General features: G+C 32.0%; 1 protein-coding gene across 1 annotated transcript; it reads left to right on the top strand.

Annotated features, from left to right (window-relative positions):
- The first annotated feature begins 1,084 nt into the window (after positions 1-1,084).
- Positions 1,085-3,819, top strand: LOC123887036 (MYB-like transcription factor 4). The gene is made up of 2 exons (XM_045936311.1): positions 1,085-1,324; positions 2,928-3,819. Exons 1-2 carry the CDS (start codon positions 1,192-1,194, stop codon positions 3,701-3,703), a joined length of 909 nt encoding a protein of 302 aa, XP_045792267.1. The 5' UTR covers positions 1,085-1,191; the 3' UTR covers positions 3,704-3,819.
- Positions 3,820-15,734: the final 11,915 nt, after the last annotated feature.

Genomic DNA, 15,734 nt, shown 5'->3' with positions numbered 1-15,734 from the left:
ATGGATACTTCAGACACTTCAATATAGTCATATTTGTAAGCTTATGCAATTTTCCATTCTATGCTATTAACATGGATGCTACGAGTTTGTTCGCATAATTTATATCCTTTTTATTTTTAGCGATTAAGAATTTGTATTACATCGATGTACTCGATCAATTTGAATGAATGAATATCATTTATTTTTTTAGTAAGAAATAAAACTTTCACACAACTCTTACTTAAAATATTTGTAAATGAGAGAATCTAAATCTACTTAAAGATGTTTTTAACTAGTGTGCTATTCTTTTTTAATATACTGAACTAGTGGTCTCATAAACAAATAATATCAGGATTGTTGTCCGAAATATCAGGATCACACATCCACACTCTTTTCAATGTAAGCTAGTGCTAACCAACAACTGTATTATGTAGGACAATAATATGCTAAAGACACAATATTCACCGCTGGATATTCAGTTTTTAGTAACATTTTTCAATAACATTTTTCAAGTAACATTAATGTTACCCATTTTTAGTATATATAATAATATTCATTATATAGGACCCAAAAAAAAGAAAGTTGTCCATGGAGTACATGGCATGGTAAACGTGGGTATCATAAATAATAATATTTTAATATAACACAGCCATGCTGTGGGCCGACACATTTTGTCTTTGTCTATGTCATCAAATAATTAGATTCAATTTTTTTTTCTTTCTAAATTGATATTTTAAAGGACATTTTCTATGATGTAATAAATTATTCGTCAACTATTGTATTTTAGAGAAAATAATTTATGAAAAAAATAAAATTTAATTATTTATAGGTATTATACTAATTTTCTTTCATTTTTCATAAAAAAATTACTATAGTGATAAAACTTTAAAAAAAAATATATTTTGTTGACCATTAAATAATATTTAGTTATTAAAATTTTTTAATGATAATTTTTTTTAAAAAAAAACAGCCATATAACTGATAATTTAAACACTTAATGTACCAATATATTTGAATTTAATAAAAATTTCCTAAATAAATACAACAATAGGGGCTGCTCCACTGCCTATATAAATAGGACAATATGTGTCGGGATATTTAGTTACTCTTCTTAGGTAGAGAGAGATATACCTTTTATTTATAGCTTAATTTCTCTCTTCCATTTTACAAGTGAGAAGAGTGTGCAAAAACTAACCAAAACCTTAAAACATAATGGGAAGAGCACCTTGTTGTGCAAAAGTTGGATTGCAGAAGGGTCCATGGACTACTAAAGAAGATGCATTGCTTACAAAGTATGTTCAAGCTCATGGTGAAGGCAAATGGAAATCACTTCCCAAAAAAGCTGGTAGGAGCTTATCCCATCTCTCTCTTTTCTTAAATTTTTTTTTTTAAAAAAATAAATTATATTCCTTCATTTAAATTAATAGAGTACATTGATACAACAAAAATTCAAATAAACAAAAAACATGAATCTACGAATAAACTCACAACATCAATATTAATAACAAACCGACAAATTGTATAAATCTACAAATATTGCTGTATTAAAGAGTTTGAAATATGGGTCTTGCTAACTAATGCCCCCGGGGCACTAGTTAAGGAACCAAAAGAAGAAATAAAATAAAAGTTATGCATGAAAAACATCAAAATATAAACTTTTGTTGTATTGACTATACTATTTTCAAGTAAAACTTTATAAATTTGAATTCTTAACAAGACACTATTTGCCTTGAAATATTTATGTCTCTATATCCTTAGCAATAATGACACCAACATCATTGATTGCTAATACACTAGACATTTTAAAATATGAGACCAACATCATTGATTGCTAATACACTAGATATTTTAAAATATGTTTACACATACAGTACATCTAATAAAAACTCACTATTTTGCCATTACATTATTTATATTTAAGATATTTAAAAATTAATTTGTCCTTTTGCAAACTGTTTGCCGGCATTTTCTCCATTAAAGTTACTACCACCTTCTTCCCACATACGACATGGATATTTATGTGCATCTACCTTTTTTACCTCACATTTCCCTACCTTTCATTGTGCTTATGTATTTTTTTTATTTTTTTAAAACTCGATATCCAACCTTAAGACATCTCATTCGCGAGTCATGTTTCACAATTCCATGAAATACCACCCTTGCTTTGTAGGACTTGAGGCACAATGAGGGATATTGATGTGGTTCTTTCTTTTAATAAATATATGTGGTTTTCAAAGACTTGCAGGCATGTACGATGAATTTCTTGGTGAGAGACTGAGATGTAGAGGGAGAACAAGGGAGATTAAATTTTCAATTTTAATTTAATTAATATATAATTTTTTACGTGACAAATTAGTAAAATGTGTTGAGTTATGTCGGTGAATATTTATTGCACTTTTTATATTAACATCATGATTTTCCTCAAATTAATCTCTTATGTCCAACCTTTAATCACGACCAAAACACTTCGATTAACCAAAAACAAATTTAGAGACAAAAATAATATTTCATCCGTCCCAAAATATAAAAAAAAAGTGAGTTAAAAAAACTTAATGTATTTAGTTAAAGATTTGAACTAAATTCATTCATTTTTATTAACAAACTTTTACTTATATTTTGAGATAGGGGGAGTATATATCTCTAGTTAATTTTGACGTCTCTAATACTCAAATCGAAAAATAAAAATAAATTTCATTTTTTGTTTGTTTTTGTCTGTAACTCAATCAACTTCATTTTTAGTCTTCATTATTAGTATAATTTTTTTTTTTTATAAGCAAATAAAGATTTATTTGATGATGCTGATTTAATAATATCGTACCATTTTTTTTACACAATATCGTACGATATTTTGTATGTTTATATTATTACTATAATATAAGTAAATATATTAAATAATTAATTATGTGTTTTTTTTATAAGCAATTAATTATGAGCTTAATTTGATGCAGGACTTCTTAGATGTGGAAAAAGTTGTAGACTTAGATGGGTGAATTATCTTAGACCGGATATAAAGAGAGGAAACATAACTCCAGACGAAGATGATCTTTTAATAAGGTTACATTCACTTCTTGGTAATAGATGGTCACTTATAGCCGGAAGATTACCGGGAAGAACGGACAATGAAATAAAAAATTATTGGAACACTCATCTTCTTAAAAAGATTCAAAGAAATCAACAACAAACATGTGATGTTAAAATAGATTGCGATGAACAACAGCAACAACAATCCAAGAAAAACAACAACATCAAGAAGAAGGACAACAATAACAACAAGAAAAAGAAAAGTGACATGAAAAAAGATGCAAAAAATGATAATCATCAAGTGGAAGAGAAAATTAAAGTTTATTCACCAAAACCCATTAGACTAAAGGCTTCAAATTTACCAAGAAGAGATAGTGATAATTCATTATTTACTTTTGAATCAAATTCATCAATTGGTAGCCAAGAAAAAGAAGGAACAGAACAACATGTGAGGAACAGAACAACATGTGATAATGTTGTTTTTGAGGTTGGTGTGAATGGTGAAAATGAATTTGTTAACGCTGACATGTTAGATATTGAATGCGAATCATATTTCGACACGTGTGGTGTTGTTGATCATGGAAAACTAGAGAGACTCTATGATGAATATTTGCAACTTTTGAGCATGGAAGATTGGAATTACGAGTTTGATGCTTCTTTTGCTCAATCCTTCTTTGATTCAAGCAGTGATATTAATATTTAAATATTGTATATCTTCTCAATCGTGATATTTAAAATCTAGCTATGTAATTTAATTGTATTATTGTCGTCTCGTCTTTGATTCCTTCACTATGATTCTTTTTTTTTTTTTTAAAGAAACATGTTTATCTCGTCTTAGAATGTTAACAATACAAGTAGGTATATCGATGAAAAGGTGGAAACTAGCTATAGAAGTGGCCACTCTTACTAGAGCATGAGCAACCTCATTGGCTTGTCTCCTAATAAACTCAACACTAGAGTTTCTAAAGTAAGTTTTGTGCAAATGAACACAATCTCTAATAACATCACCAAGCTCAGACACATTATTGTGCTTACTATGAAAGCTTGTAACAACATTCTTGGAGTCTAGTTCAAAGTCCACATTTTCTAGCTGCAAATCATGAACCCATTTCAGAGCGCTAAGCAAACCAAGAGCTTCACCAATATCAGTATCTGTGATGGGTGACATCCATTCAGTTTTGGCTAGAACAAATTGTCTTTGATCATCTCGTATACACATTCCTATTCAAACTTTATTTTGCCGAACAGAGAACGAAGCATCTATGTTACACTTGTACCGCCCTGTATGCGGCTTTTGCCAACGAGTTTCAGTTACTTGTTGTTGCTGCATACAGTTCCGTTGCTTGTATTGTTGTACATTTCTCCAGTCCAATAATAAGTTGGTGGTTCTGTCACAAACTACATGAGTTGGTTCAATTTTATTCCCCCACACCCTATTGTTTCTTTGTTGCCAAATGCTCCATAATGTCACCATGAACAACGTTGAATGCTCTGAGTTAAAGACCTGCAAAAGAGAAAAGATGATCTCTGCTATATGATTGTTAGCCTGCAAGTGTTGTTGAATAACATCTCTCCATCCAAGCTTTTGCCATATATTCTTTGCATTATTGCATAAGAAAAATAGATGAATATTATCTTCAAGCTCATCATCACAATGAACACAATTACCAGGACAATTAACACCCTTTTGGTTCAGTCGAAATCTAGTCGGAATGCAATTACGACATAACCGCCAAATAAAGTTCTTAATTTTTGGTGGAGCCGTTGCTTTCCAGATATAATGCCACTGACCTGGAACCTTCAGATGTGTAGTATCAATGGCCTCGTCAATGCAATACGATATGCACTCTTAACTGAATAGTGCCCATCCTTTTCTAATCTCCAAATAACTTTGTCGACTGGAACTGAGTCTAGCAGAGGAGTTTTCAAAATTTTCCTTGCACTACTATCATCAAACAAGGAGCAAATAAGAGGCAAATTCCACATCTTTGAATCAGACATCAACAAATCTGAGACTCTCATAGTGTCCATCACATGATTCATACGGTTGTGTAAAAATATCACCATCCAAGCTCCATTTATGATTCCAAACCGGGATATGGTTACCAGTACCAATACTCCACTTGTATCCGCCACGAACAATAAATTTAGCACTCCAAATGCTTCGCCAAACATAGCTAGGATTATGCCCAATGCTCGAATCAAGAAAATCAATTTTAGGAAAGTATTTAGCTTTGAATAATTTTGTGATTAAATTGCTTGGATCTGATAACAACTTCCAAGCTTGTTTTCCAAGCATTGCATAATTAAAAGCTTCAATGCTTTTAAAACCCAAGCCACCCGCATTTTTGTGCATAGAAAGACGCTCCCAAGAGAGCCAATGTATTCCTTTAGATTGATCTCTATTATGGCCCCACCAAAATGAGTTCATCATTTTTTCAATTTCATCACAAAGGGAGGATGGAATTAAAAATATACTCATAACATATGAGGGTATAGATTGAAGAACCGATTTAATCATAATTTCTCGACCTGCTTGAGAGAGGCATCTACTACTCCAAGAATTAATCTTCTTCCAAATTCTGTCCTTTATAAATCGGAATGTTGATTTTCTACTCCGACCCACCATAGACGGCAATCCGAGATATTTACCAGTCCCAAGAACATGTTGCACTCCTAAAATATTGGTGACAGAATTTTGAATAGCAGGAGAGACATTCCTACTACAAAAGATTTCAGACTTTTGCAAATTAATTGTTTGGCCAGATGCTTCTTCATAGGTAGCAAGAATATTTTTCATAATCACAGCTTCATTGTCGGATGCACGAAAAAAGAGGAAACAATCATCTGCAAACAAGAGATGCGAGATAATAGGAGAATTTTTGCAAATTTTGACTCCGTGAATATCACCTCTTCCTTCAGCCTTTCTAATAAGTGCTGACAAGCCTTCTGCACAAATAATAAACAAATAAGGAGACAAAGGGTCCCCTTGTCGCAAACCTCTGCCTGGGATGATAGGTCCAACAGTGTTACCATTGAAAATAACAGAGTAATCGACAGTCTCAACACAAAGCATTATCCAAGAAATCCATTTTTCAGAGAATCCCATAGTGCTCATAATATCTTTGAGATACTCCTAATCTATTCTATCATAAGCTTTACTAATGTCAAGTTTGAGAGCAACCTCTCCTCGTTTACCCCTGGTTTTTGCCTTCATGAAATGCACCAACTCAATTGCAGCCATAGCGTTATCCAGAATTGATCTTCCAGGTACAAATGCAGATTGGTTGTCAGAAATGCATTTATGAAGCACACCTTTTAATCTGTTAGCAAGAACTTTAGCTACCACTTTATAGAGAACATTACACAACGCAATCGGCCTCCAATCCTTCATGGTGGTTTGAACATCACCTTTAGGGATTAAGACTATATTAGTAGAATTCAACCCTGGAGGAAACACACCTGAGTCCAACCAAGAACAACCAGCATCAAAAATAACTTTACCGTAGAGGTCCCAAAAGTGTTGATAAAATCCAGGATTAAAGCCATCTGGACCTGGGCATTTATCAGCTTGCATGAAAAAAATTGCTTCACGAAATTCTTCAAACACAAACGGTTCAAGGAGCTTTTCATTATCTTCAATTGTTATTGTAGGCGTGATGACATTCAACACTTCATCACGAGCACTGATCTGCTTTTGGGACAAATTTGAAAAATACTCCCTAGCAATAACAACCATGCCATCTGGATTTCGACACTCAATATTATTGTCGTCGATCAAGGCTTCAATTCGGTTCACTGTCTTTCTTGTAGAAGCAGCTGCATGGAAAAACTTGGTGTTCAAATTGAAGTAACAATGTTTGTCACAAGAAAGGGGGGTTTGAATTGTGACCCTTTAAAAATTCAACTGCAAAACAATTTAAGCACAAAACACACTATGATAGTTAATGGTTAGACTAACTGGAGAACGTTCTCCTGGAATATAAGTGCAGTAAAGAGAGTTAGTGTTTGCGCAAATAAAAAGAGTAAGGGAAGAGAGAATAACACAAAAGAATTATCCCTGGTTCACCCCTTAATAGTATGGGCTACTCCAGTCCCCACTTGCGTGAGATTATCCACTATAATCTAGACCAAGATTACAGAAAACTTCCCTTTGATCTAAGCCCAGATCAAAGACCCTTTATGATCTAAACCAAGATCACAAAGTATCCAGCTATAACCAGCTGCTCTACCTCAATCAATTATACCCAATTGACTTGAGAGAATCCTAAGATTTTTTTCAATAATTTCTTTGGATCTAAGCTTATACACCTAACCGGATGTAAAGCTTACAAATTGATACACTCAAAGTACTCTACAAATATATGATCCTAGATTTCTAAAGAGCTTTAGAGTAAGAGTGAAAAAGGAGAGCTTGATTGAATGTATTAGATTGCTTTGTATGCTTCAAGTTCTTGCTCTTCCAATTAAACCAACGTGCTATTTATAGATGGAGATGCTCCTTTGTTGCTTGGACATCACACATATACGTTGTGAGTGAGGAACTAGCCGTTGTGAGAGAAACAAAACAGCCCATGTGATTTTGTCTTTGAGTTGCTCCAGGAGATCATTCTTCTGATGGTCTCTGACTGTCACATTGTACTTGTTGGTCAGAAATATTCTTCCACCAACTGTCAATGAGTTGTCTCTGAGTGTATATCCTTTGTAAATGTATTTCCCATGTGGGAAAATAAAATTTGAATTCATTTGGATAAGATTGCCACGTATGTGCAGAAACTGGGAGATCATTCTCCAGGACGTTGGAGACCATTCTCTGAGATGGTGTGGATAAGGTCCAACGAAAATATAGCTGTTGCAAGTTGTCAACCAGCTGTAAACTCTTCATCAAAGGCATAGAGTAGCCACTGTTCACTTGTCCTTCAAAGGACACATGAATAGTGAGATAAGTACTATTTTATGGGAGAGTGTAGCCACCCATGTCATAAGCTTGTACTTGGATTAGATGTGAAGCTTCTTTGCAAGCTGTATGTACTTGTTGTTGAGTTCTCATTGGTCTAGATTAACTTCTTTAATGATGTTCTTGGAGAACATAAAGCCTTGTTGCAAGATGTGAAGTTATTATTCCTTAAAGAAGCTTATTCGAGTAAGCTCAAGAACCAAAATCAATTCCTTGCCATAAATGACTTATTTGCACTGTTATGATCCTTTAATAAGTCCAACTTAAAAGTTCATTCTTGTCTTGTACCAAGTTGACTTGAATAAGTGCTTATGCTTTTGAACACGTGAGTCTGGAGACCAATCTGAGATCATTCTCTGAGGCAGATTTGTTTAAAACTTGTTTGATTCTTTTCTTATGAGTGAAACAAGGTTAATTTAATCCATTGCATCTGTTCTTAAATTAAATCACTCAAGAGCACTTGTTAGATCACAAAATGATCAGAATCAAATTAAAATTTAATTAAGGGTTGTTATCTTTAAAATATCAAAATAGGATTTTGTCTCAACACAAATCACCATCCTTGTTGATGGCGAATTTCGCAAGTGTACGAAATCGTGCAAGTAATATATTTTAAACGGTAAGACCGAGTGTCGAACTCAAGGATCGCGTTATACTGTTGAATTGTGATTTTTACTCGACTGAACAAAAGGTTTCAGTTTGTTTGGTTGCAATAGCAATAATAACAACAACGAAAATTACTTTGAAATTTGATAATAATAAAAATGTCAGGGATGAATATCCTTTGGGTTCTAACTCTATATTATTAATTTGATCCTAATATTGAATTCATTCAAGATGTTGTTACCAATTTCCTAGATTGTTTAATCCTAATCTCTTAGTGATTAAACCTTTATTCTTAAAATAACCCCTAATCTCTTAGTGAATTTAAAATTAAGAATAAGCATATGAATATCAGAAATTATAATGATTTCAAGGGTTTGCATCCATCTCTAGACTACAAAGGCAAGAATATGTAATCTCAAGCATTCACAAATTCCACTCTCGTTTCAAATCGTGAATCGTAAATCAATTTAAAAGTGATCAAGTAATAAAAAGCATTAAGAATGGAGATTACATAAACAACATACTTAAATTCATTCAAATAGATAGTATCAAATCATAACATAGAGTTTTCATCCAAATTCAACTCATCCCTAACAATAGAGAATTTAGTTACTCATGAAGAATTACAAAGAATCAAGAAAAATGAAAGAATTACACATAAGATTGATGTTGAGAAGCTTCAACTCTAATGATTGTTGTTGAACGGCGGCTCCTCTCAAACCCTAGCAAAGTGTTTCTCTCAATTCTATGTAAAAATCGCTGAACCCTAATAAAATATGACTTTTGGGCTTATATAGACTTCAAAATCGCAGGATCTGCGCCTGGGCGTAGCAGAGCTGCGTCTGGGCGTGGCTGACGTGGCAAGTGAAAATCAGAGCTATGCCTGGGCGTGACAGAATGGCGCCTGGGCGTGACAAGGCAGAACTGGACCATGCAAACTGATGGTGAAGAGCGTCTGGGCGAAAAATGGCAGAATTGAGCTCTTTTCACTCCGAATTGGATTTTGGTGTCTTCATTAAAGTTGTAGCTATGGATGTTAGCTTTCATTTGCAACTAGTTTGACTTCATTTGGACATCTACAACTCTAGATATTGTTAAAATATCGCATAGTGGTCATGTTGTTTTTTCACCAAAACTCAGCACTGCGTTATATCATTGAAACAAAACAAAACTTTGCAGAAAGTTTGGTTAATCAAGAAAATGAAGGCATAACCACCTTATTTTTCAAAGAAAAATTTATTCAAATAAAACACTAAAATCAACATTAAATAGAAAGAAATAAACTCAATAGCGGACTAAAAAGACTCTAAAAATCACATTTGACTAGAAGTCATCACTTGTACCAGTAAGTTTTTGCCCTTTGTCTCCAAAAACGATCCTCCTGAGTAAGAAGTACCGAGAGTTTTCTTTTCAAGGCATTGAAATAGTTGATATTGGATTCATCAACATTTAAGCGAGTAGTCTCCAGCTTTTTGTGGTAGAAATCAATTTGCTTGCGCAAATTATGAAAATTTTCCTTGCTCCAGTATGTTAAATCGGATGCACACTCCTTGAGCTTATGCATAATATCACCAGCATTATAGTTACCCCAATTATGTCTCATAAATTTTGCAAATTCAGGTTCTTATAACCAGGCCATCTCAAATTTGAAATGCCTATGTACATAGTTGTTGGACTGAACATAATCACAAGTAAGCCATATGGGATAGTGATCAGAGGAAGTAGCCGACAAACACTCCAACATCGCGTTTGGGAAATTTTGGCTCCAAGCATCATTAACTAACGCTCTGTCTAGTTTGGCTCCAATTATCTCATATCACTATTAGAAACATCATAATACAATTTGGCATCAACTCTAATACTTGACGATTAATCATATACATAGTTGCTGTTAATTCATTAGCAACTACATTAGTTTGTCTCTTAGAAAACTCAACCAACGAGTTTGGACAAAAACTATTAAAATTACTAATACAATTTTTAATTATAAAATCAAAGTACGAAAGAGCGTTGAAAGACTTAATAAAATTATCAACGACAACCTTCACATCCAATTAAAAAATGACATTGTCCGGTCCATATTTATTTATACATATAATAAATAGGATACATGACTTTGGTATGGATTTTTCATTATCCCAATTTTACCCTTTAATAATTGTTATTTTTTTATTAAAAAAAAAAAAGAAAAGAAGGGAAAAGTATCTATAATAAGCAGATTTTCTATACATATAATAAATAGGATACATAACTTTGATATGGATTTTTCATTATCCCAATTTTATCCTTTAATAATTGTTATTTTTTTATTAAAAAAAAAAGAAAAAGAAAGGAAAGTAACTATAATAAGCAGATTTTCTATACATACAATAAATAGACATATAATAAATAGGATACATGACTTTGGTATGAATTTTTCATTATCCCAATTTTACCCTTTAATAATTGTTATTTTTTTATCAAAAAAAAGGAAAAGAAGGGAAAGTAACTATAATAAGCAGATTTTAAAAGAAATAACTGTAAACTCATGATAGTTTTCTCGATTCAAAGCCCACGTTACAAAAGGCATCAGTTATGCAAAAACCAACAAAAAGTGAAACATGAATTTTAGTGGCTTGCCTATCCAAACAACAACAACAACAAAAGTGGGGGAGAAGAAAATTGTGTGACTCAAAGAAGTGGCGGTGTATCAGATGCAATGAGATTCTTTCATAGTTTCATATGCTGGTTTTTGTGACTTTCACATCATATTACTTTCATTTGATTTATTATATTTTTTACTTCATTTAGTTTGATAATTCTGTGGTCCGACGTTGAAAAATCACCTATTCCTATTAGCATAAAAAGGAGAAAAGTTTGTATAGGAAAAATAAAACTGAGGCAATACACTACAACAATCATGGCTGGCACAAACAATACATTATATTATTCCATATATTTTGTGAAACTCATTTTTATTTTCCTTCCCTATTTCATTTTTGTTCTTTATATAAATTCTTTCATGCATTTTGTTTTTTATTGTTCTCGCTTTTAGCCATCTTTCTTTTTTATGGGAGTAATCATAGAAAGGGTGGAGGGAAGAGAACACGTTGTTGAGGGTGATTATGAATAAATTCTTTTCATAATTATTTAATCGTCCTGTTAGTCGAGTCTTCAATATTTTTATAATGGAATGATGCATACATCTTTATATTTTTTCATTACTTTTTTTATGTTTATTTTTCTCAGACTTTACAAGTTCTATATGAAGTGTTTTCCAATGAAATGATATGAATATGATACAATAGCAAGGGTTGTACAATGTCGACGGACTTAATTTGTACCTATTCATTTATAAGGATTTTCTTTTGAAAGTATGTGGTTTTTTATTTAAATTACAAGACTAAAATTATTTTTGTTGATGATGTGTAGACATTTGAATTATATATTGCTGCATTCTGAGGGAAATTCAAAAAAGGTACACACTTCGTCTGCATTCTAAATCCAATACATTTGATTCAACGTCTCTGTGTGACTTTTTTTTTGGTTTACGGCATCTCTATGTAACTTAATTTGTTTTTTATTATAAGCTTGACTTAATTTTTTTTCATAAGTCAATTATTCATAAAAAATTTAGAATAATCTTCAACATACATAATAGAAAATATGGATCACACATACAGGCACGAAACGCTCTGTCTGACAGCTAGAAAATGATTAGGATTGGGTTAATAATCTTTTAAGTAAAAAAAATAAATTTATTAAGGTTAATAAACTTTATTATAAATTTATTTTTTTGTTATTATATAATGATAATTATTTAGTTTATTAACACAATCCTCTTTCACAAATTTATTTAAATAAAAATCAAACTTATAATAAATTATTGTTTACAATTTATTTACGTTAATAAAATAGAAAATATGATCACACAAACAGGCGCGGGGCGCGTTCCCGCGCCTGTTTGGCTGCTAGTTATATATAGCTACCCAAGAGTTTCACCTTCTTTTACACTAAGCAAGGGAGAGTAGCACATACTTTTTACCCTTATTGCGAGGTTACCGTTATGATCATGGATACACATACATATGCCCACTTTATTATCACCGAAAGCCGCATAAACATAGCAAATTTGTGCACGGCCATTGATTCAAGAATGTTGCTAAACATTGGTAGATGTTGTTACAACCTCATCAAGTTTACACTAAGTATGTGTTTGGTTCTGCGGTGGACAAAATTGATTTTGACATAATTAAGTTTGACAGAATTGATTTTGATAGAATTGAGTTTGATAGAATTGATTTATGTTTGTATATATTCATACAAAAGTGAGTTGAACAAAAAATTTGAGTGTAAAAATCAATTCTAGAATGAGAAGCTACAATTTCTAGCTTCAAGTAGAATCAATTCTGGAGGCAGAATCAATTCTACTTTTGAGAAACCAAACAAGCCGGAATCAATTCTACGGGTCTAGAATCAATTCTGGCTGCTCCAGAATTGAAACCAAACATACACTAAAGCTTCAAATTTCGACTTTTCCAAAGGCTCCACATGGTTCACACCACACGCCTCGCCTAATCTGAGACATCTATCTCATCTATATAAGTTATCATAAAAATCATTTTTATAAATAAAAAAAAAGATCATTTTTTTAATGTTAAAATAAACAAACGGAGATATTATTAGACAATCAATATCTCAAATTACTGTCAAATTTGGTCCCATCATGAACATTTATTTCACTTACTATCAAATTAATAAATGTTTGATAAAGATATAGGATTAATTTGAAATTCTGATAATATGTGAAATACATGTTTACGGAGGGACCAAATTAAAAAACAAATGACAAAGATAGGCACTACAGCAGGGACCTGTCTCTTGGTATACTCAAGTCCATGCAAGGCTAATTTTTGTAAATAGAGCTTAATTCTTTTATCTAAGGCAGGGCGAAGAGAGCCTAATTTTGGTTAAAATTATAGAAAAAAACTACTTTAGCCCATGCACAAGAACGGTTGAATGAATTAGCGATTTTATTAATAATTTTACATCTAAAAATACTTTTAGAAATTATTTTGCATAAGTACATTTTATATTAAATGAAAAATTAAATATTTGTTAATAATTTAAATTTTTTATACTACGTTAATTCTAGGCTTAATTAGTCTATTGGTCCCTTAAAGACATTTTAAGTTTTACAATGGTCCCTTAAAGAAAAAAAGGTCTAGATTGGTCCCTTAAATAAAAAAAGGCCCGGATTGGTCCCTTAAAGACATATTTTTGCCATATTGATCATTTCCGTTAAATTTTAACTTCAAATATAACAAAAAATTCCAATGGTTAAAATTTTAAAAATTAATAAGGTTTTTGGTGGACTACTTACACTTAATGACATCCACAATTCAGTCTACTAAAACTAACGTTTTTTGTAAAAAATTGACGGAAAAGATCAATTGAGAAACGGATGTGTCTTTAAGGGACCAATCCTGACTTTTTTTCTTTTTTCTTTAAGAGACCATTGTAAAACCTAAAATATCTTTAAGGGACTAAAAGACTAATTGAACCTTAATTCTATAAATCATTGCTTCCTGTTTAGGCCACCAAAATGGCCCCCCAAGTTTTGCTTCTCCCACTTGATATGCGTGCCGGACTAAAGGTAACTTTTTTGTCGTTGTTCTCTTTATGATTAAATGGAATATAAACCTCCCAAGATATTTGGATCTTCCGTTATAGCCTAGGCCTTGCAAAATAAGCTATGAAATCTTTAAGCCTTAACCTTATTGAAAAAAAAAGAATCTAGTGTTGTGTACGTCCTTGTCTTTCCAGCTCAATAATATGTTTTTGTCTGACGTAGTACAGCTCTATGGAACTAATTAGTGTGTGTTGAAAACAATACTACTATTAGCAGTACTCAATCAAAATTTTGTTTGTCAAAGTTATGCGGACATGCATATATAGATTCAAAACTTAAAGTCAAAGACTACTATGACAAATGAAAGTTAAATTCAAGGAGTTTAAAATGTTCTTTTGATAATCCAGGGGCTATTATGACTACGAGTGAGACTTTCAGGGATTAAAATGGTTGTTTACTTAATATTACAACATTAAAATTCCTCAGTTTTCTCATGTCAGTACGTGTGACAATCTCCAACGTTGAAGGCTTAGATTACGACCTCTATTTGACTCATATGTGTTGTCACGTGCTTCTCTTTTCATGCAGTACGTCTATATGTCTCAATAATTTAAATGTTTTGTGTTGCTTGTTATTATTGGAAGCAGATTTCCTGTTGTAATATTCTACAAAGTTTCATGTAGTTTTGATTGTGGATCGTTCGATCTGTTATGTATGGTTGTGATTGTTTTGATGGATTTTATAGCTGATTTGATCAGATCCATCCGATCAAGAAGCAATGGCTGAGATTGAAACTGCGTGAAACTGTGTGATTTTATTAGTGTAGCAAATCCAAAATCCTTATTATTATGCTCTTCTGTCATGTTTCTCTTTTATTGCAATGGACTTATGTATGACATATGTTCTTTCCCATGTGCAATATTAACATTTTATTTTGGTTACATTTGCAATATATCATTTTTTTCTTTTACTCCCGTTCATTTTTGTGGATAATTATTCATACCCGTGTCCGTACCCAAAATGCGGGTTTTTATCCTACTCATTTTGGGTAATTTTTCCGAATATCCACTGGGTATGAGTCAAATTATCATCCCTAATTAGATCAATGCGGGGTCTAAATTGAGAACATTATAGCGGTCTGTATACATGTAGTCGTCATGACAAGCCTCACTAATCTAGTTATCTTTTAAAAGAAACTTTTTTTATATATGTAATTTGTGTTGAGAGTATTTTCTATTATAGGACTTCATTAGTTTCCAAATAATATACTATTTTACTAATAATATGTCTTACATAGTAGTAAGTAATAATGTCTTTTAAACAACGCCAAGTCTATGGTGAAATTAGACTTCACCTTCGATAAGTTATAAATATTACTATAACGAATATGAATTTTATAAAATTTACTGTTGGAGCGAAAATTTATATCGTATAGATCATCATAAATTTTTTAAAAACAAATTGAAAATTATTTGATATGTTGTTATTGAGACTCATCAAAATTAACGGTTTGTGAATTTTTATTGAATACCGTTAATCTTGATGGGTCCCAATAACATA

This window comes from Trifolium pratense, linkage group LG5 (assembly GCF_020283565.1).
Source record: "Trifolium pratense cultivar HEN17-A07 linkage group LG5, ARS_RC_1.1, whole genome shotgun sequence".
NCBI classification, from domain to species: domain Eukaryota; kingdom Viridiplantae; phylum Streptophyta; class Magnoliopsida; order Fabales; family Fabaceae; genus Trifolium; species Trifolium pratense.
This window is presented reverse-complemented; position numbering and strand designations above follow the sequence as displayed.

Coding starts and splice junctions, on each gene's coding strand:
- LOC123887036 (XM_045936311.1), top strand. CDS start 1,192: ATGGGAAGAGCACCTTGTTGTGCAAAAGTTGGATTGCAGAAGGGTCCA. Junction 1,325..2,927: donor ATCACTTCCCAAAAAAGCTG/GTAGGAGCTTAT, acceptor AATTTGATGCAG/GACTTCTTAGATGTGGAAAA.